The sequence below is a fragment of the Athalia rosae genome, chromosome 2 (assembly GCF_917208135.1).
Source record: "Athalia rosae chromosome 2, iyAthRosa1.1, whole genome shotgun sequence".
In the NCBI taxonomy this organism is placed as follows: Eukaryota; Metazoa; Arthropoda; class Insecta; order Hymenoptera; family Athaliidae; genus Athalia; species Athalia rosae.
In genome coordinates, this window is record NC_064027.1 from 5,513,297 (window position 1) to 5,536,669 (window position 23,373).

General features: G+C 38.4%; 1 protein-coding gene across 1 annotated transcript in view; it reads left to right on the plus strand.

Annotated features, from left to right (window-relative positions):
- Positions 1-23,373, plus strand: part of LOC105684555 (microtubule-actin cross-linking factor 1) — a 144,592-nt gene that overhangs the window by 83,061 nt on the left and 38,158 nt on the right. Inside the window, exons 6-15 of the mRNA XM_048650672.1 lie at positions 8,473-8,752; positions 10,974-11,424; positions 11,551-11,808; positions 11,893-12,466; positions 14,682-15,152; positions 15,232-16,473; positions 16,566-16,649; positions 17,769-18,125; positions 20,927-20,953; positions 23,241-23,356. Of these exons, the coding sequence (XP_048506629.1) occupies positions 8,473-8,752; positions 10,974-11,424; positions 11,551-11,808; positions 11,893-12,466; positions 14,682-15,152; positions 15,232-16,473; positions 16,566-16,649; positions 17,769-18,125; positions 20,927-20,953; positions 23,241-23,356 (3,860 nt within the window). The remainder of the gene's footprint in view (positions 1-8,472; positions 8,753-10,973; positions 11,425-11,550; positions 11,809-11,892; positions 12,467-14,681; positions 15,153-15,231; positions 16,474-16,565; positions 16,650-17,768; positions 18,126-20,926; positions 20,954-23,240; positions 23,357-23,373) is intronic.

The following is a 23,373-nucleotide window of genomic DNA, read 5'->3' on the forward strand; positions in this document are numbered from 1 at the left end:
TACTCCGAGGCGTGAACTCGTATACACGGCCCAATTGCGTAATCTAAATGTTTGTTTAAACGTTCGTAATTCGTATTACATCGTATACACGTACAGTGAATCGTCGGTGTATGTTGCCCGTAATTATTTCACCAATCAAAAAAGGTCAATTCGATTTAAAGACTAATTTGTTATTCATCGAACATAATTTATGAACAAACGATCGCAAGTGCATGTGCAGTGTTCTAGTGCTCGTATATCAACCCTATATTTTCAACCTTCGATCCACTTTTCGAAACGGACTCGTGATACTGTCGATTAACAGTGAAATCAATGAATTAAATTTCGAATGAACAAAAAAATCAAATATCGTTAATTATTGTAGAACACGTGGGACGATAACTGACATAACTGAGGGCTTATTGATCCTTAAATCGGTATATACCTGGTTGAATTTTATATGGAGCTATGTTTTAAACGTGCCTAATCGTCATTTGTGGAATTTCCGTGCAAAATTAATATTATTGAGTAAATAATAATATCGCGAATGCGAAATACCTTGTTTTATTTATAAACTAGTTGGAATAACGAGTTTCAAATATTATCTTGTCACACGTATTACAGTGAATATATAAACAAGATAAACGATCCTGATAACGAATTGAAAAGGAGAAAAAAATAAACGAGCAAACAGAAATTTCTAATTCATTAAAAGAGTTGAAAAAAAAAAAAAGAATGAAAAAAAAATCGTCGAGACGCTGCTCCCGCGGATGAATAAAAATAATATCTACGATCCACTTCGTTGTGACGTAGAGATATCCACCGCAGCGTGGGAATTCCTTCTATTCCACGATAAACGAAAACTGAAATACAGGTATGTCGATGTATCGGTTCAGCAAAGGTGGACGACTTTTCGTTCAAGGAACACGAGAAGATGACGACAGAGACAACGTGGCCGCCTCAAACACGAGCGGAAATGCAGCCGCAGATCTGCAAGCGATTTACACGAAACGACGACTTTCTACCGAGGTCCTAGGTAACCCGAAACATCGAAATAAGACAAAACTGTACAAAGCAAAATAAAATCTAACAAAGCCAGGAAAATTGATGTATCATAAGGGGGTTCGTTGTTTTCCGTCGTACAACGAAAAGAAAAAGACTTATATAAGTAAATAAATTAACCGCGTGAAAAACGAGCCTTTGTCTAGCAAATTAGGAGTCTAGACAATAGAAAAGAAGAAGAGCGGATGTTGTACCGTAACGAGACGCGTATCAAAGTGTTAGGAAATTCATGGTCCAGTGCGCGTGCCTCGTGACACATTTGTAAATTTTTTGAAAAAATTGCTCGCTATTTGATTTTTTCGTTTTCTTCGCACGTCTCGGGAAAAGGTCGAAACGAATGAAAATTGTTTATCGACAGACGGGTAATTATCGCGATGATTTAATCGCCGATGAATAATAATTATCCGTTCGATTTCGCAACGATGATATTTTTTTTTTTCATTAGCATTTATCGCGCGCATTCCAACGGTAATTTATACGCTTCGCTCGTTGTTCGCAAATTAAGTAACAGCTGATCACACTTTTAACCTTGATCTTGCCCACGCGTTCGGCTCTCCGGACGGTCCCTCGCGAAACGTTTATTGAAAAAACAGACGATCTAATTGTGTGGGATCTCGAGGCGTTCTCAGGTGAGAAAACAACGCGATATCGATTCAGAGGGAATATCCGAATCAGAGGCGAAGCGAAAGTTCGAACTTTGTATCGGGACGCCGTTGAGTGGGTCTCTTTTTTTAATGGTTCTCTTATCTCGAGTTATTAATGCCGCCTCATTTAACGGAATTACAATTCTTTATCCGAAAGATCTCCGCGACAATTCCTCCTCCTTATCGAAACCGCGACTATCGGTAACGTAAACTTCTTTCGACACCGAAAGCGACGAACCCCTTTTGAAAAATGGAAAGTCGGAAGGATGGAATAAGACTTTCCAAAAAAAAAGAAAAGAAAAAAAAGGTGAAAAATATTTTCAACGAATAACCGAATGAAACAACAGGCTCCTCGATCGAGTCAACGAAGACTTCTAAAAGGGGGGAAAATGGTACCCGCCGTATCGTCACTCGAATCGTCAGAAAGACGACGACGTTGACGCGCGGCGAAGAGAAAAGTGTCGCCGAGGATTTGACGCGACGTGCACAACCGAGGGCCGCACTTCACGACTCTCGTTACACGACCACGCTCCTCGGTCATCACGTTCCACCGAAACCGAAAACTGTCCGGGTAAGAAAGAGGAATAAAATTAAAACATTGAAACGGCACTCTCGTTTTCTCTGCCACCTCCGAGTTTACGGGATTGCTTGAGAAAAATTGTTGTAACGAAATCTCGCTCGATGCTGCGGAATGTCGGTTGACTCCGACGACTATGACGACGACGACGAAGTATGCGCGTTACGATTATATCCCTGAACGGTAAAATGATCCGTAGATTGTACAGGTATAATTATAAAGCTGTGATGAGAAGGTATCACTCGGGTCTAGTTTTCCTTACCCTTCGTATAGGCGTGTATCGCGGGACCTGGCGTACTCGGTGGTCTCTATAAATGGCCAAGGTGATCTCGCCGCGACTCTCTCGTCTCTATCAATTTTATTCACTCGGACCCAACCCGACCCCGTAACGGCGCAGGTGAGGTAATTGCATTATCCCCGCAGTCGAGAGTTACCTCTGAACACCTCGGTTTACAATTATATTCATCGAATGTCTCGCGAAAATTGAAAGGTCCGGTTAACTTCGGTATTGCGAAAATTGAGGACACGATAAGGGATGAAATTCGCTCGATTTTGTCCAATCGTAGCGAGTGACGGGCGGAGATGAAAAATTGATGAATTTTTAATGGAAATAAGGAGCCCGACGACATTGATCGCTGAAATAAATTAAATATATATTTCGAAGAGCCGACGACAGTGGGCCGCGAATTTAAAATAGGTACGTCCCACGCCGCATCCTGCGTGCATTTCACATGCGGAGACTCTTTTACTTATATGGATACACGGAGATACCTTGAATGTATTTTTTTTTTTTTCATTTTAATTTTTTTTAAATTTTTTATCATCATTATTTCGCTACAGCCTGACCTCCGATATTATTTATTTCGTATTATCGCCGTCAATTTTTTAAAACGCACTAAAAGTCGAATTCAATTATAACCCATAGATAATAATACGAGGATAAAAATTTACCGCGTTACTATTTCGAAAGAACGTAGATGTTTTTTTTTTTTTTTTCTTCAATATTCTCATGTATCTTCTTCTTATCTCGTTAATCGAATATATCGATGAATATTATGTCAGCTTTCGAGTACATCAAGCGTGTAGATTTGAAGTTTATATGGGGCTTCAATTAGCGGTATATATGTATCTATACATACGTCGATTTATTTCCGCATCATCGTGCGAGTACAGTAGGTATACCTATGCAATGATGTGTAGGGATAACGATTCAAATTTCATCCTCACGAACAAATAAATTTAAATACATAACAATCTCTCCGCAAAAATATATAAATCGAGTATATAAAGGGTACTACGTTACATCTGCAGCACAATAAATATCATATAAATGTCGTGTACTACGCAACATTGCCATAAGTGCTGAAATGACGTCATCTACCTATGTGAAGCAATATCTCCTTGGTGTAAAGAGAAGGAAAAGTAAGAAAAAGAGGGGAAAAAAAAAAAAAAAAATGGCGAACTTGCACCAGCAACTCTCTTCTTTGCGAAGTTTTAACAATAAACCGGATTTACGCCTCTCCTTTCGACTCTCGCCACGCTCTCGTTGTGTCATTTTATTTGACTTCATTCATTTTCAGCTCACAATCATATGTCATTCGTCGTTTACCTACACGACTCGTTGCGCTTGTTATCATCCTTTACTTTACGTTAAATCTATCGAGATCGAAATCAGCGATATCTTGGATTTGATCACCTTATTCGGATCGTTCGAGATTTCCAATCATTTTTAATAATCGCATATTAAACCCTAATCAATGATTCAGCGGGTATAATTGTCATTTGACGTAATTTTATATGCACTGCGGCGTGTATGTATATTAAACGGTATTTATGTATACAGCATTTACAAACCAGCTTTTTATTTATTCATTCATTAATTTTTATTTATTTAGTTATTTGATTCAATTTATTTACAACTTTGCCGACTCGAAGAGAGCTCTGAGAACCTGGCGGAACCGTTAGGAGTGCGTTTTGATTAAATTCCAAAAAATTCCATCAGTGAAGCACGATTCGAAAAAGTTGCAAAGAAAAAAGAGAGAAATAAAAATAATTATTTTCAAATTTTCGGAGAGACGAATCTTCGCACCTCTGTAAGAGCGTTCTACAGCGCTCTCTCTCTCCCTCTCTCTCTCAAATAGCTACCGCCAAGATCACGTATACCGAAACGACGATAAATCTTATCAACGTCAAACTACATCATCCATCCGCCAACTGATCGATCAATTCCAACCGATCGAAACTCATTTTTAAAATCACATCCCATTGAAAGCCGTCCGAACATACCTACCTGTACGAATCACTTCGCTCGATTGATTCGTACAACCTCTTATATCTTCTTCTCCTCGCAGCTATTTATTATCTCGCGACCGCCGATGAGATCGTTTTCGTCGCTCAAATACACCCGTCTCGTTTGCCGAACTATTTCACATAGAACTTTCTTCTCGTTATCGAAAAGTTATTTCTTTTTCTTTTTCTTCTTCTCTTTTGGAACTTCGAATCAGTCTGTACGGTCAAATTACCCGCTCCGCTTTTTTTTTTTTTCTTCTTCTATGAACTTATTTTTGAGGTTGCGCAATTTATTCGTCATGTAACGAGATATCTGCAGGCTCCGAAACACGTTCGGGTATGATTTTCGGCCTTGAATATTTTCAAGAAAAAAATAATCATCGTTTAACCGAAAGTTCGATCGGTAGAGGTATATTATATGTATAATATTCGTCGGAGGATCGGATCAAAGACCGAATCCAACAACGAATCTGATGTAACCTTCCAGTTATTAATTACAACTAATATACTATCAATCATATGTTTTAAATGATACGGCGGTAGCTTAATAGTTTTTAGCATCAACCGATTCGATCATCGCATTCAAATGAAACGAACGCTGCAGGCGGAGGTGATTAGTAATGTTCTTGAACGTTCTAATCGGCGTAACCCGGATCCAGAATTTTCAAACCCTTTACTCGTCTCGATATCACGTAATAATTATCTAGATTATTATTATAAATCCGTGATCGTAACGTTATTCGCCAACAGCTGTGTCAAAAAAATTTGTGCACTTTACGAAATTTCAATTTAGTACGATCGTGCGTTTTTATTATACCTAATGGATATTGCATTACAAATAAAGCTGCGATAGATCAAGTTCGCAGTACGTTACAAGGTGAATCGCGCGAACTTTGCAATTGTTTGAAAATTTTTCGGATTTCTTGTATATCTCCTTATATTTCGCAGACGTCGTGCGGACGGAATAATTTTACTGCCGCTTTATAACGGTACGGATATTAATTTACTTATTATACCGTTTCGTATCACGACCATGAAACTTTCTCCGTCTCGTCTCGTCGTTTGAACATTATCCTGAGATTTAATATTTGGTTAAACAATTAACATGCAACGGTGCGGTTTCCGCTCTCCGGACTCGTTATATATTCTTTCGTAATTACGCAATAACACAATTCGTTCCATAATCCTTACAAAAAATTATATCCCAATCTTTGCGCGAACAAAAATTTTTGCGGGACTTAAAATAGTGTACTATCGTAAGCGGAGCGAGACGGGTCTCGTCATCGTACAGTCATCATCATCATCATCTGCGGTTCCGATTCTTATTTTATTTGTATTTCATCTTTTTTTTTTTTTTTTTTTTCTGTTCATCTATTTTGTCCGGATACAAGGTTTGCTCCGCGAACGACGTCGTCGCGCGTAACCATCGGACCGTTATACTCTCCAATCTTTGGTGTACTTTTTTTTACTTTTCCTTTTTTTTTTCTATTTTTTTTCATTCGCCTCCCGCGGCGGGACGTTCGAGAGAACGAGAGAAGAGATTTGAAGAGATTTTAGTCTCGGATTACTCGCTCGATGCAGCACCGACGATAAAACTTCGATACGAGTAATACGATGGAATCGGATGAACCGAGTCGAACGAGATAAATGTCAAAGCTATGATACGAAAAATCAATGTCGCTTGTAAAAAAAAAAAAACAAAAAGAAAAAAAATCGGAGTCATTTTTTTACTTATACTTTACCGTTGCACGGATTCTCTTCAAGATATTCTTGCTGTAATTGTTGCATACCTATAGAGAAATCGCTTCCGTTTCGGTTCGATTTATTTGACGTCATATAAATATAGAGACCCACCCTACCCTCAGCATATCGCGATTGAATGTTCGGCGATTATCTGAAGAGCTCTTCGTCAAAGGGCTTAATTAATATAGAACGCCTTTCAAATGCATTCCAGGCATAGTTTCGTTATCGCATTCTTTCGGGTAAGAGTCGATTTTCAGACGTGAACTTTATAGCAGCGGATCATTAGGTATGTTGGAAGCTCGCCAAATGTTGTGCCAGAATAGACAATAATCACGGTGTGTTATTGGGATAGATCTCTGTACTGCCTCTTTAGTTCGTTGATCTATCGAGACGGTTTTGACGCTGCTATCATCCCTAATTGCCGCCCACGGTCGTTATTATCATTATCATTAATATTGCGGGATATAAATCACTCCGTTCAGATTTTTTTTTTTTTTATTTCGTTTCTTCTTTTCTATTCTGTTTTCTCAAGATGAACTCGAGCGTAGGTGCGTAGTTGAATTATAATTATTCAACTCGTCTATAAATGTGTACGTAACGTATATTATTACATGGAGTACCTAACGCTGCAACATGTGAATAGCTTCTATAGGCGAACATTTACAAATATAGAAATATGTTCACCTACTCGGCACGCGTGACTGAGAAACCCTTGAAAATTTACTCTATATTTAGAGGCCGGTAAAACTTTGTCTAGTTTTCCCTGTTTTATAGTTAGCAACCTATTTTATACGCGAAAGCTTTGCTTCCCACCGTTGCAACTTTTGATTGATATTTTTGATTTCTCTTTTTTTTTTTTTCAAATACATCCGAACGATCGACGATCCGAGTCGCCATAATCACGCCAGAGTTCAACGAGCGGTAATAAAATCGTTGGGTCGAAAAAAATGAAGATGATTTTTAGACCAGTTGAGTCATACGCACTTGTAATGGGTCGGGTAACAGCTGCCTCCAGCTGTGAACCGCTTTCAAAGAACAATTGGAACTCTCGCAATCGCAGATGAGGAGCCGAAATAAACAATTTTCGATTTTTAATCCCCCAGTGGGAGGAGATCTTCATCCTTTATGATCTGTTCCGTTTGCGGTTCACCGCACTCTTGCAGTACCTACAACCTTTGCTCCGTGAATGCGGTCGGTAATTGAAATTATCGGTTGTTATTTCGCTATGTGTTCAGATTCGAGATAAACTGTTTTACGTATAGACAAAATCTCAAAGGTGTACGAAATTATGAAAGAACGAGTTCAAATGTCCTTTAAACCCCGCGTTTAAGTATTCATAGGATGCGGGCGCGCTGGAGAAATTGTTTCGTATCAGACGAACAGCTTTCTGTACTTGTAATTTATTGTACATAGAAAATCGTGAAAGGTTAAACCTGCTATTATATACGGACCATTCAATTTGCATCGGCACTTCCTGACCACGAAGTTGTAGTTTCTTGTACAACCAGCTGCTGCTGCTGCTGTTGCAATATTTTTTCTGAAAACTTGAATTCAAGTAAATAAGAAATTCTTCATGCTTTAGAGGTGAAGAACCATCGTCTCGTAGGAAGGAATCCAACGATATCACCGATAATTCCCTCTGTATATCCAGGTTGAATGATCATTAGAAATATTCTGAAAATTTGGTGCATTCGTTTTTTTCTTTTTCAAATAAAACCTTTCCTAATGCCAGCGAAAATAGAACGGAAAAAATCGGGAAAATAGTTTTCAAATCCCCGCAGCTTTTCTTATCTCGTCATTTCTTTGAAGACGATCAGAAGATCCACAAAGAAAGTATACATTACTTTGCCGCGCGGCGTGCGGCAATCTCTCCTCTTCACGTAACTCCACGATTTCTTGTGGTGAAATATTTTAGCGCCACTTAGAGCATACCTAACCAAACGTACGGAATTCCTAATGCTACAGATTCCTCCGGGTTTCTCGTAAGTTTCGAAAATGGCATTCTGCTAATAGAAAAAAAAAAGAAAAAAAATATGAAGAGATCGAATCAGAACGTAAACGGATGAATTGAAACTTTCTCTTGCCACTGTACACGGCTGTAGATTGTGTGACCGAAAAACAAAGCAAATCAATTTGTGTACCTGTTGATTTAACGTGGAATCTATTCCCTTGTTCCAGATATCGGACATCGTCGTTGGCCAAGAACCGAACGTAACGGCGCGCGAAGCTCTTCTGAGATGGGCTCGTCGTTCAACGGCGCGTTACCCAGGAGTCCGCGTTTCGGACTTCACCGGTTCCTGGAGGGACGGTCTCGCCTTCAGTGCCCTTCTTCATCGAAACAGACCGGACCTCGTCGACTGGCGAAACGCAAGGGCGAGTCAGGCACGCGAACGTCTCGACAGGGTTTTCCACATCGCCGAGCGCGAGTACGGCGTTACCAGGCTTCTCGATCCCGAAGGTAAAATTTCACCCCTCCCGATTCCCGTTGTCACGATATTTATTCACTTGATAACGGATGAAAATCCCGAAGAATCACCGCAAGCGAGATATAAGGCCAAGGTCATTGCCTTTCGGAAGAATCGATTACATCCGTCGTCTGTTCGAAATTGTACAATTGTTATAGTTACAACCGCAGGTATATGACAAAATGGGAATGGAGTATAGTTGAAATGGTAACATGAGAAATATTGGAAAGAAACTTTGAAATATACGTGACTCCATGAAACTCGGATTACCCATATCGATTTGGTTTTTAGTTCGGCGTGTAAAAACACCTGTCTACATTCGACGGTATTTTCTGATTTTTTGATAGTTTCTTTCCCTCATTTTTTAGTCGTTCATATTTTCTCATTTTAACTTGTTTCTCTTTTCACCCCCGAGCCCTGCTTCCGCCGAGCGTGAATAAACGTTCTTATTATCTGGTAACACGCAGAGACAAACTGGAAAGTTTTACACTAAACTTTAGGGCGAACGTTTCGAGGATTTCGTGTCCAAGTTATATTTTTCTTCGATCGAAACGAGGCTTTGCCCCGCCAACGATCGAATTCTGCTGTCGATATGATTTTCTGTACTTGGATATCTGAATTCACCCGGCGTATTTCGTCTTCATACTCTGGTATATTTTATCGTCACGGTACCGGCTCAAAAAATTCTTCGAGAGTTCTGGATAGATGTTGCAATTGTCCCGGAAATGCTAACGGGGTTCGAGAAGCTTAAGCACGATAAAATTCCCTCGGTGAAAACGAGTTCGAGAATGGATGTCGTGTCGTTCTAGGATCGTCTAGGAGATCAATAGGTCGAAACTTTCATGTCTCACATGATGGCTGAGATTATCTATAGGTATTTTAACCTCGCCGCGTGTCCTGTAAGATCATAAAAATGTCGCAAACAGGGCGCCGATATTTTTCATCTCTTATTTTATTTGTCAATAGTTTTTTTTTTTTTTTGCTTTTCGTCTGGCAATCGTAACACGATCAAGTTATAACAATGGGCTACGAACGAAAGTCACGAAGCTGCCTCTGCTGTTCCGTGTTTCAAACAAATTGTTTCAATGAACATTTATTGTTATTTTAAGTACGCGGAACGAGGGAATGGAGTAAATACGTTTTCAGAAATAACGCATCGTCTGATTCGGGATAAACTTTTCGTGGTATTTGAGCGAAAAACCTCGAGAAATTGCATTGTTTCGGATCACAGTGTTCGCACAGTGTACAAAGGTGAATATACCGCAGAATATCTTTTCGGAACGTGCGAATCACGTCGTTGTCCATACCGTACCCTGCATGTTCTCTTCCGTTGTTCGCTCGATCTAGACAACCATAATAAAATGTTTTCATCATTTTGTTTTTACTTTGCTCATTGTTCAAAGTTTCCGGTTACCTTGACTTTTTATATTTCATTTTTTTCTCTCAACACCTCCGCGTCGCTCTACGGTAAAGCTTTTTCTTGGGATCAACGGTAATTGAATCAAACCAAAAAAAGAGTGTACACCTTTTTCGTTTCAACGTATCGCGGCATGAATTTTGTACACGAATTTTGAGATCAACGAGACCTGTACCGCCGTACGGCTCGTGAAAAAAAAATCGTGAACGTCAACCCGACAGTTGTAAAAGTTTCGGAGGATGTGGTCTGTTGTAAACTGTTTTATTTTTCTGTCACGGTACATGCAGCTGTATCCGGCGCACTCTCCTGCGCCCAAGAACCAGAATTCCTGACTTTCAAAGCAATTGCATCCACTCCTTTCCACGAACTTCATTCCAGCCCGCGTTGTTCCGACCGTGGATGAGACCGCTCTACAATTTAGTTGCGCAAAATATATACTGCCGATTATTTACCGTCGTTTCTAATCGTCGTTCGTAGTGATATTCCGATAGATCAATCGCGTCGAGGATATAATAATGGTGACCTAGGCTATACAAGGTTCGCGACTCTAACAATAAGGCGTGCACCGGAAGTGCACTGACTGTGACAATACGGTATCATCTATATTCTATATTCATTGAGGCACTTGATTCATGAATCAAGGTAGAGCTGGTCAGACTGATGTTCAATGAGGCCTGAATCCACCTGTTGCCCATCCCACTCCCAGCTTCCTTACGTTCGAATGTGTCATATTTTAATCTGCCTGGTGAAAGAAAATTGGATGCAACCTTCTAATGGCTTCTTTGTGTCTTTTTTAGACGTTGATACCCCCGAACCGGACGAGAAGTCTCTGATAACGTATATCTCATCGCTCTACGATGTGTTCCCTGAACCACCACCGATTCACCCATTGTACGATGCCGAGGCCCAACGCCGTTCCGCGGAATATCGGGAACTGGCGTCGTCCCTGCACCTCTGGATACGCGAGAAAGTGGTCTTGATGCAGGAGCGTTCGTTCCCCCCGACGCTAATCGAAATGAAGAAACTCGCAGCCGACAGTGCGAAGTTCAAGAACGAAGAAGTCCCACCCAGGTACAGGGACAAGCAAAGGTTGTCTCATATATTCAGAGATTTACAGAAGTATTTCGAAGCCGTTGGAGAAGTCGATATGGAACCCGAACTTCACATTGAAATTATCGAGAAGAATTGGAACAGATTAATGATGCTTCATCAGGAACGAGATCAAGCTATACTCGACGAAATCAAGCGGTGAGCGAATCAATGCTTCTGGATTTTGAATCGATTTTATCGCGCGTCGTAGATCCTAAAAATATTATTTTAGCAACGTCTGTGATGTAGCGTTGATTTTTGTGCTTATTAATTTTGTTATCGCAGCCTGGAGCGTTTGCAGCGTCTTGCCGAAAAGGTTCATCGCGAAATGAAATCTACGGATAATCGTTTGGAGGAACTCGAAAGACGAGTCGAAGATGAAGCTCGACGTCTGGACCGTCTACATCCATTGGAAGCCAAACATGCCGTTGACCTGCTGGAACAGGACATAAGAAATACAGAGATACAGATTCAAAATATATTCACCGATGTTCACACTCTCACAGAAGGCAGATATAGTCAGGCTCCCGAACTTCACAAGAGGTATGAATTGAACTGAATTTTTGAAAAGATATTACCGAAAGTCGAGTAAATTGGCCGATTGACTCAATGGATTGTTCGTTTCAGGGTTCAAAAACTTCATCAACGTTGGGTAGCGCTACGCTCGTTACTTCACAAACGATTAGTAGCACCACTATCCGTGGTATCATTTCCTGTTGAAGAACGTGTTGTTACCAAGCACCGAACTACCGTCCACGAAACTCGTTTGGTCGATACGAATCCGCATTTCCGAAATCTCCACGATTGCATAGATTGGTGCAAGACCAAATTGAAACAATTACAAGAGGCTGATTACGGATCTGACCTTCCCAGTGTACAAAATGAACTCGACATTCATCAGAGGGAACATAAAAACATTGATCAGTTCTATTCGAAAGTAGAAAAATGTCTGCAAACTAAAAATAATTTCCATGGCGATGAACTCGCTTTGTTTAGCCAGCATCTGAGTACCCTGCAAAAACTGTACGCCGAACTTTTAGCTACGTCTAATAAGAGGCTGTCGGACTTGGACGTCTTACAAGATTTCATACAGTCAGCGACCGGAGAGCTTGTCTGGTTGAATACCAAGGAAGAGACAGAAGTCACAAGAGATTGGAGCGACAAAAACTTGAATGTTCAAAGCATCGAACAATATTATGAAGTAAGTTTATGCACAAAGCACTTCAGTGTTGATTGATTAACTTTTATCTAACTTTCTAAACAATTCTATCTAACAAAAAAATGTAGAATCAACTCATCGAAATATCTCAATTTTGATATTGATTTTTGGGCCGAAAATGAAGTATTTTAAAAATCGACCGTATGGCACTTTTCTTACGTATTTTGACCTCAGGAATCTAAATCTGAAAGAAAAATTGTGCTATCTATGAAATTAACCGAGTTATCGCTAATTTTCAGCTTTTTGGGGTCAAAAATGAAAAATTGATTTTTTAGTCTATCCTGGTGTAATTTGAGCTCAGGAATCCGAATCCGGAAGAAAAATTGATCTATCTGCAAAAATGACTGAGATATCCTCATTTTTTCGCATTTTTTGGTACAAATTTGAGGATATCTCGAAGGGAAAAAATCGTAGCTCAATTTGGACGACGGATTCGTGTTCCTGAGGTCAAAATACATAAGAAAAGTGCCATACGATCGATTTCAAAAAAAAAAAAATTTTGGTCAAAATTTGAGATTTTTCCAAGGGGTACCCCTTACGATTTTTTCAAATTTTGGCCAAAAATTTTTATTTTTAAAAATTGATCGTATGGCACTTTTCTTATGTATTTTGACCTCAGGAACACGAATCCGTCGTCCAAATTGAGCTAAGATTTTTTCCCTTCGAGATATCCTCAAATTTATGCCAAAAAATGCGATAATTCGGCGATAACTCGGTCATTTTTGAAGATAGATCAATTTTTCTTCCAGATTCGGCTTCCTGAGCTCAAATTACGTTAATATAGACTAAAAAATAAATTTTTCATTTTTGACCCCAAAAAGCTGAAAATTGGCGATAACTCGGTCAATTTCATAGATAGATCAGTTTTTCTTTCAGATTCGGATTCCTGAGATCAAAATACGTAAGAAAAGCATATTAAACCCAATTAAAAGAATGATTTATTTTTTGCTCAAAAATCGAATTTTTTTTTGGTTCTTCAAGAGTAATCTCACGTATAATCAGCTCCGAAATCTAAATCTGAAAGCCAAATTCATCTACTCATGCAATCGATCGAGTAATCATCAATTATTCGCTGTTGGGAGCAGAAAAATTATAAGACATATCGATTGGTTTTAGTCGTAGACCCTCTTTGCTTCGTCGCAATCTATGCATGGGTCGAAATATTCGAATTTCTCGGTCTACGAGGGAGCCCGAGCTTTGCTGGAGTCAGGTAGCCACAGGCGCGCGGTTTGTTGTGGGGCGTCACCTCTGCTCAGCCCTGAAGGTGACGACTCACAACAAAGCGCTACGCTGCTGGCTACCTGACTCCAGCAAAGCTCGAGCTCCCTCGTAGACCGAGAAATTCGAATATTTCGACCCATGCATGGATTGCGACGAATCAAAGTGGGTCCACGACTAAAACCAATCGATATGTCTTAATTTTTCTGCTTCCAACAGCGAATAATTGATGATTCAGTCGATCGATTGCATGAGTAGATGATTTTAGCTTTCAGATTTGGATTCCTGAGCTGATTACATGTGAGAGTACTCTTGAAGAACCAATAAAAAATTCGATTTTTAAGCAAAAAAAAAATCATTCTTTTAATTGGGTTGATTATGCTTTTCTTACGTATTTTGATCTCAGGAATCCGAATCTGGAAGAAAAATTGATCTATCTATGAAATTGACCGAGTTATCGCCAATTTTCAGCTTTTTGGGGTCAAAAATGAAAAATTTATTTTTTAGTCTATATTAACGTAATTTGAGCTCAGGAAGCCGAATCTGGAAGAAAAATTGATCTATCTTCAAAAATGACCGAGTTATCGCCGAATTATCGCATTTTTTGGCATAAATTTGAGGATATCTCGAAGGGAAAAAATCTTAGCTCAATTTGGACGACGGATTCGTGTTCCTGAGGTCAAAATACATAAGAAAAGTGCCATACGATCGATTTCAAAAAAAAAAAAATTTTGGTCAAAATTTGAGATTTTTCCAAGGAGTACCCCTTTCGATACCTTCAAAAAACCTCATTGTAAAGCCACCATGTAATACTAGGATTATAAACTTACAAACCTTTCGTTAATTCTTGCAAGCAAACATATGGATCAGGAATTGAGGTAAAATTAAGTCCAGAGTCTTTTCGAATAACCAAAACACTATGCCTGTAATGAGTTTAATTACAAGCGGAATTAACGTTGCTCATCTGATTGAATTTTAGTCCTTGATGAGCGATTTGGAGAAGCGTGAGATCCAGTTCTCTGCTGTGCAAGATCGTGGAGAGGCACTAGTTCTACAACATCATCCTGCAGCTAAGACGATTGAAGCTTACATGGCTGCAATGCAAAGTCAGTGGGCATGGTTGCTGCAGCTTACGCTCTGCCTCGAAGTCCATCTGAGGCATGCCGCTCACAGTCAAACTTTCTTCAAAGAAGTTCAGCAGTCCGAACTCTGGATATCGAATCGTGATGAAATTTTGAATACTGTCTATTCACAGTCAGATTTCTCCTTGGATGAAGGAGAACGTTTACTCAAGGGAATGCAAGAGCTCAGAGAGGAACTCAACAACTATGGAGATCACGTACAACGATTAGTCGATCAAGCGAAGGAAACAGTTCCAATGAAGGCACGCAGGCAGCCAGTTTCCCGGCCAATTCAAGTCACTGCTATCTGCAGCTACAAGCAAGTTAACGTAAGTATATGTTGGATGTTTCAAATGAGAGTATCAAGAAGATTTGTTTGGGTAACGTGTGAGTTTTTGTTTTTTATAGATCTCGTTTGAAAAAGGGGAGCAATGCACATTATACGATAACTCTGGCCGAGTAAAATGGCGGATAAAGAATTCGCAGGGTGTAGAATCTCCTGTACCTGGAGCCTGTTTCACCTTACCTCCACCCGACAAAGAAGCTTTAGACGCCGCAGAAAGATTACGTCGTCAATACGATAGAAGTGTAGCCTTATGGCAGCGAAAGCAATTGAGATTACGACAAAATATGATCTTTGCTACAATTAAGGTCGTCAAGGGCTGGGACTTACCCCAATTCCTGGCCATGGGTCAAGATCAGCGTACTGCTATCAGAAAGGCATTGAACGAGGATGCGGACAAACTACTTTCCGAAGGTGATCCTGCTGATCCACAATTGAGAAGACTGAAGCGAGAGATGGCAGATGTTAACAGGCTCTTTGATGACTTTGAAAAACGTGCTAGAGCAGAGGAAGAATCGAAGAACGCTGGACGTATATTCAACGATCAAGTTTCTGCCTTACAGCAAGCTCTGGATGAGGCAGAAAGAATTCTGAACTTACGCATCGCGTCTCTCTTACCACGAGATCTCGATAGCCTGGAACATTTGGTTCTTGAACACAAAGACTTTGAACAAAATTTGCAACGTCACGCACCTGAAGTAGAACAAGTGCAACAAACATTCCGTGGTATAACGTTGAAGACAGCTGCGATGAGGAACAAGCTCGATAATGTTATGACAAAATGGAATCACTTATGGAACCTGAGCAACCTTTATATAGAACGACTTAAGTGCGTTGAAATTGTTTTATCTGGACTTGAAGAGAACACCGCGGCTATCTCAGAATTCGAAATAAAATTGGCATCATTTAGTGAACTGCCATCCGACGTTAAGGGTCTGCAACATGTCCTCGAAAATTTGATGACCCTTCAAAACGCCATATCTCAGCAACAGATACTCATTGACCAACTTAATGATGACGCGCACAATGCGCGAAGATTGGTTGAAAAATCAAGACCCAATCATCGTGGCCCACACAGCGATATGGATAGACTAGATGCCGAAGTGAACAGGTTAAATGCAAGGTGGACAAACATCTGTGGCCAACTTGTCGACAGACTTCGTAGTGCGGAAACAGCCTATGGCCTTGCTCAGCAGTATAATAACTCTTATCAAAATGAAGTCGACTTCGTTGACGAAGGGTATGGAAAACTAGAGACTCTTGCTCCAATCCACAATTTAGCTCACGAGCAGCTTGAAACTACAAAGGTATTTGAAAAGATGAACTTCAGAAAGCTTGATGGCAGAACCGATGCTAAAAAAATTTGTGAATTAATATTATCTATTTATCATTGTTTTAGAATTTGCTGAACAGGGTTGTGGACAGAGCTCCAGTAATCGAAGCCCTCAATGTCACTGGTGGTCGATTGATTCGAGAAGGCAAGGTAAGGAGAATTCACGGTGCATAGCGCCTTGGACTGATAGCCTAAGCTAGTTGAGTGATTGCTGAATGAATGGATTCCGTTTTATTTATTCACACTGTATATACCCATCATCACACCACCTCTTCACGTACACAAATCTTTCGTTATTTTTTACTCTCAATCAGCGCAAATTTTCAGAAGGCCACAACAAGACATCGCCTATGTAGCACAGACGTCTACATTTTTACTATTTATGATTATCGTTCGAATTTACAAGTTTTTTTGTATATTATAAGAAATCATATTTTGGATCCTTCTTCCAAATCTAATACTCCAATAAATTACTTTCTTTTATTGCAATTAACGGCTATGTTAACTATTTTATTTTTAAAAAAAAGAAGAATTTTAATGAAGATATTTAACTTGTTACACTAAAATTTTACTAAATTTTGACCTAGCAGAAGAATTATTTTTGAGTTATCACCTAGGCAGATATGAGATCTAATCATTCAATAGGAAACATTAATGAGTAGCATGGTTGAATGGAGGTTGAGGTTGGCGAGCTTCATATGGTGATAGAGATGTCATATTGCTTGCGGGATTTAATGTTTGTTGCAAGACTTCTGTCTCACTAGGTATCTCATTAGTGGAATACTTTTGCACTGACTCGTGATCGCATAATATGGAGTCAATTGTTCGAAATTCTTCGCTAAAATCCATCGATGCCAACAATAGGGTTTGGCCTCCTTGAAATTATATTTGGTTGATCTACATGCTTGAACACATCTGCCTGGCCATTTGATTTGCCAACAACGCAGACTTTTTTGGCTCTCGTGAATTTTATTGCCTGATATCCATTAAAAGATGCTACATCGGTATTTTTCAAATGGACTCGCAGAGACCTTAATATTTTATTTGATGAAATATTTAACTTTCCTGGAATATTTGTCAACAAATCAGATCACATTGAGTTACCTCGGAACAAGTTGTAGTTGATTTACATTATGAATAATTTAATTTTCTAGCAATATATTTTTAGATAGTTTTCTTCAGATTCTTTTCTATTGCTTGCCGGAGGCTAACGGTAACGGCCCACTCAATCTAATGTACTAACCCTAACGGACTAACCTACCCCTCTAGATATACGCCCAGAGGCTAAGAGCATTCAGGGAGCAGTTGGAAGAGATTTGTCCATCGCTAGATGCATCAGTGAAACGACCTCGCCGAGATTCGACCACAGTAGAAAACATTGCCCGTGAACTGGACACGCTTAACAGAAGGTACACCACCCTTGTCAACCTTCTTCAAGAACGGGCTCGAAAGCTGGTACTGCTCTTCCCAGACGATTTGTCACTACAGGTGAGTTTTTTGAATTTAATTCTTCACTTGAAATTATACTTTACGCATATTTGGCACCTACTTCTCTTCATAAAGCTGATGAGGTTGAATGCAATTATAGATTTTACGCTATTGCCAAGTAGCACATTCCTAAAATTGTAGGTATCACTTGTTGACTATAGATCCTACAAATCTTGTTAATTTCCAAATAATATATTATCCGGAAACGTATAAAGGTATTCTTATACTATGAACGTTGAAAAAAATTTTCTACTGGGAAGCTCAATCCTACACAAATTTATTTGCACTTTGAGTTAACTCCTCAAACAGAGACTATTCATAATATATATGATAAAATAAAGTAACATATACATTTCACATTTTGTCACTGGTAATCCTGGACTGAATTGATTCAAATATATTTAACCTTTACCGAGGGAATAGAGGATACTTATGGAATAAATCAGTGAGGTAAAAATCTCAAGTAGCCTAATACCCTATTACGTAAGCTATCATACAATTTGTGATAAATTTGCTGAGATCAAGCTCAGAACCTAATAGAATCAAGGTGTCACCATCACCAATATGTATCAAAGATAATTAGAGAAAATCTAATATACATATGCCACTGGTGGCTTTGTGATTTCCATCCGTTTCTTTGATGTTTTATTTCACTCACCTTTACGTCACAAATAGGTGAATGAGTGAATAATTGACGGCGTACGTATAGCGTTATATAAACACTTCTGTACTCACAGTGAATAGAGCTATACCCACTATTTCCTGAAACATTAATGACGTTGAAATATCCATAGTTATGTGATGACATCATATATATTTTTTTTCATGACAGTGAACGAATTGAACACAGCTGGGGCTCCTTTTTTTTCATATACCCAAAAAGTTAATTTGCATTATGTGCTCGTAAAGACTCAGGTATGCTGTTACGATAAGATCCTTGGGGTCTGAATACCAAATTGCAATCGAGAAACGAACCAATGTTCTCTGTGAATTTTTTCTGTTTTATAATCACTACGTCTACCTTCCATCGATTGGAACAACAGATTTTCACACTCAAGTTTACGCAAAGTTCGAATAAAATCAAAGTAAATCACTATCTCTAGAGCATAGGGGTTCGTGGTATAGCGTTTTGAATTCATTTGATATCACGTTTGACTGCTTCGTAGTTATAAATCCCATTTGCTGACAGTCGTTATGCTGCTTTTAAAGGTCATGACTGACCCCATCCATGACATCACCATAATTTACCAGACGAGTCAAGTGTTTTTATTCGGTTCTGTCAACGTTCTATTCCAATGGTTAGATTTTGGATAGCCATGCCCTTAGAATTTCTTTTGCTGTTTTCATTTCTCACTTGTACATGTACCCACATCATAGAATTTTTGCTATTGTGAAAATATCTAATTTCTTGCCTTTCAACTTTGATTTTTAATACCATGGAAAAAATCAAAGGCGTTTATATTTTTGCTATTTTTGTAAACTTTACTTTTTCCGCATGGTAAGTAAGTTTCTACGTCGCGAGTTAGTGATGAGCAGGATCAATAAATGGTGGAGGTGTAGGCAGGTGGGTGGGGTGGCTATTCAGTCATGAGGCAGTGTAGGTTGCGGAGTGGGCAGTTAAAGTTGTCCTTGCCCAGAACCACTTAATCTCACCAGGTTACCATAAATGAGCACAGAAACGTGGGTTGTGTGAAATACAGCTTTCTGATGTCACAGTTTGCAATTTTTCGAAAGGTATACATACACATTATATCTGCTGTATAAAGTATTTGTGTATGATTACCAGAGTAATAAAAGTGCAAATGGGGCTAGTTCGCTCAAAGGCATAATGAAAATATGGAAGAAAACTAATTGGACTGTAATCCACACAAGCATTCAGTGACTCTCTGTTGATTGCTCAAAGCAAATAGGTAATAGGGAATGATGAGGTGAAAAATTACCTGTATTTATATTTGTAAATAAATCCAACGTATCCATGTAAACAAACACAGATTATTGTATGTATTAACATTCAAATTTATTCCAAAAGTTCCAAAAGAAAGTTTACAGCAGTCATTTGATATCAATACAAAATTAGACTATTGCATCACCAATCGGATGAATGATAAGCTCTATCACATCTTACGTTCCTCGTTCCACTCGATAAGACGATTTAGTTTATGATTCGAGGATTATTCAACAAATTTTATTGGGTGTCATATCTGATATTATCGCGAATATAATTATATCAAAAAAAATTGAAATTTTTGCCAAAATTATTCTGATAATACACGGTTCAAGTCAAATGGCTGCATTCGAAAATCAACTTGAATATGCACAGATACTTTACTTCAAATAAGAGTTGACGATAATTTTATTGAACACATTTATCGATGGCACCGGTTCTCCATGATAATTATGTACGAATATAATGATATGACTGCCAGCTTCTGGGTGCTGAGAAGAAGAGGTCATATGTTCATTCAGAAACAGTGAGAGTCATAACACTGAATTATGCCCACGCTTATTATGGTGCTGCTCAAACGAGCAACTGCCGTTCTCCAAGTCAGTGTCAAAGTAAACGTTGTGCTGTTCACATCGTTCTCCATTTGTAGTTGAAAGTTCTTAGCTTGTGAACATTTTTTTGACTAAATCTGAATTGGTATTTCTCGATGTGTCATCTAAAATTCACTATTATGTTATCGCATCTGAATACGTCATGGCATCAAAATTTAAAATAAGCTTCTCTAATCTGTATAAATACATAATATTGACATGGGTCAGTGAATTTTAAATAATATGAAAATGGTAATTTGTCACCAAGTGTCTTGAGTCACCAGTTGCTTTTGATATTGTGCAATGTGGAATGATATCTTACAAGGAGAAATTGATTAAACTTAATCTTGAATACCACATAAATGAGTAAGATATTACCGGTTACAAATTAAATGAACATGAAGCAATCTAATAAACGGATCGTTAAGCAGGTAATATAAAATATTCTGAATTAGTTTTATGAAACTCTCCGACATCCGCAGACTTTGAAAACATGTTTTTAAAATAGTGGCACAGGATATTTGCTAAACTTCACTGAAGAAAATGAGATGCTTAAGATAGTCAGTGAAAAAAAAAATGTACATTATCATAACCAGACGTATGTCTTGCTGTTAAGATACAGGAATGCTATTATAGTTTCTTTATCATGCAAACTACTGACCTACAGACCTGTCGATTCAACGAATTGCACGGAATGAGAGATAAGCTTGGTGAAGTATCAATAGCCACCTATCAAAATTATACATCTCAAAAGTCATTGTCAACATTCATGAAAAGATCACATAATATTCCAATATAATTATATTTACAACCGGCTCCCTATCGATTGGATCACAATTCTGCAACAGATATTTCTCTTATGATTCGATAGAAAGATATGAATGTTTCTGTTAACACAGTTCTGGGAATCTAGAATTAATATGTATAGTACGACGTCTACTCCGCTATAAATATTTATCTAGTATGTCGCAATTGTTGTCACGCTTCCAATCGTGATGTAATAGTTAACACCAAGTTCATGGCAGTGGAGTAGACTGGTTGTTAGCTATGATGTCACCGTCCGCTCCAAGCACCTGACTGATTTCACTCAATAGTTTTAATGATCGTGTTTGCCGTCTTCTCGTTGATTCTAACTTCAGGACTTATTCACTTATTTCATTTAGTATTTGTGAGGTCCAATACATTTTATTGGAGATTATCATGGATCATCAAAAACGTAAAAAATCTGATTTATTCAGGCAACGTGAGACTTTCCAAATGATACCTTGCAGTGAGACTGATTGAAAGGTATTTCGTGAATAATAATGCCACAAAATAGAGACACCGGGTATCACAAGGGTTTAGCATTACTTCTGTACCAACTTGTGTGTCTTATTAGTCTAAAAATATCACCGGATGAAAGCATCTTGAAGTTTGCTACCACGTGAGTTAGCTGTCATGAAAGCAAAATTATAAATAGATATTATTTCGTGAATCGTCTCAGACATTTTAGTTTTTCTTGAGCCTGTGAACAGAACAGAGTTGTTGAAATATTATTGTGTAAAACAAAAAATGAAAAAATAAAAAATGAATAAAATTCCTGGTGAACTCTATGCATTGCCAAGATAACATTATTTTAGCCCTTTGCTCTGCCTGATTAAAAGTGATAAGCTATCGACCGCTGTTTCAGGTGCATTGTTGGTTTTACCTCTCATAAACTTTTTGGCAGTTGAAGTTGAATTTTGAGTGTAAAAGTTGCTCTTGATAAAAAAATTAGAGACCTAGATGGTTGTTGAAAATTTCATTTCGCTAAAGATTTAAAGAAATTGACGTGTCCAATTTTTATCAGGTGTTAATAGCAAGTCTCATTGTTTGCAAATTTAAATACTCAGATCATTAGGAATGATAAAATACTTTTTTATAGTCAGTGTTATAATAATTAGAAAATGAGCAGCATTTGAATTGTGTAACAAGCGAAATATTAGTGTTACAAAACGACTATTTCTAATCAGCACAAATGAAAAATTTCATAATGGACATTGCGAATTGCAATGGACTGGTACAATTTCATAGAAACTAGTTTCGCTTCGTGGAATAGAAACTAAGTTTGAAATTTAGTAGACATGATCACATCGAGAAATCTACCGAAAGTTAATTCACTGGTATTTGATTTTCCTGCTCATGAGGTTGATCGTAGAAAATAATCAATCAATTAAAATTAAAAATCTCACAATCCAAATAATAAAGTGGTTTTCATATCTCACGTTTCTTCTTGGATTTAACAATACCAAATAACGAGAGACTATCATCCCACCGTACTCTATAGTAACGGGCAGAAAAGAGCTGTCAAAAACGAGCTAACTTACAAATCAAATCCGTTGTTAATACGCGACTAAATTACTAATGCACTTCTTCAGATTAATCAAAATGACATTCAGTTTGGCATCAAGTTCTATTGTAATAAGATGAAGCAACGTCTGTACATAAAATGCATAATTAGCTTCTTCAAGCTGACTGTGCAAGTATGATGCTGATAAATATGACAGAATCTACCTGTTGAGTGTAGCTGAGTATAGTGTTCCGTCATCGGTATTTATTCAGTGCAGTTTTGGTCTTCACCAAGATTAGGAGAAATATGTGATGACTACTGAAAATATGACTTGTTTTTATTGTGTTTGGTGATCAATTTTTTTTTACAAAATGCTAACAGTAACATATCTCTTATCGTTACTATTTCAGCGTGTTCTGCAAGAGCAACGACCCCTGAGAACATTTAGAACCGAATTCAACATCTATGAGAGCACGTCCAGTGAAGAGCGTTATACCTCCACGACAACACATTATACCCAGTCACAGTGAGTTTTTATTTTGC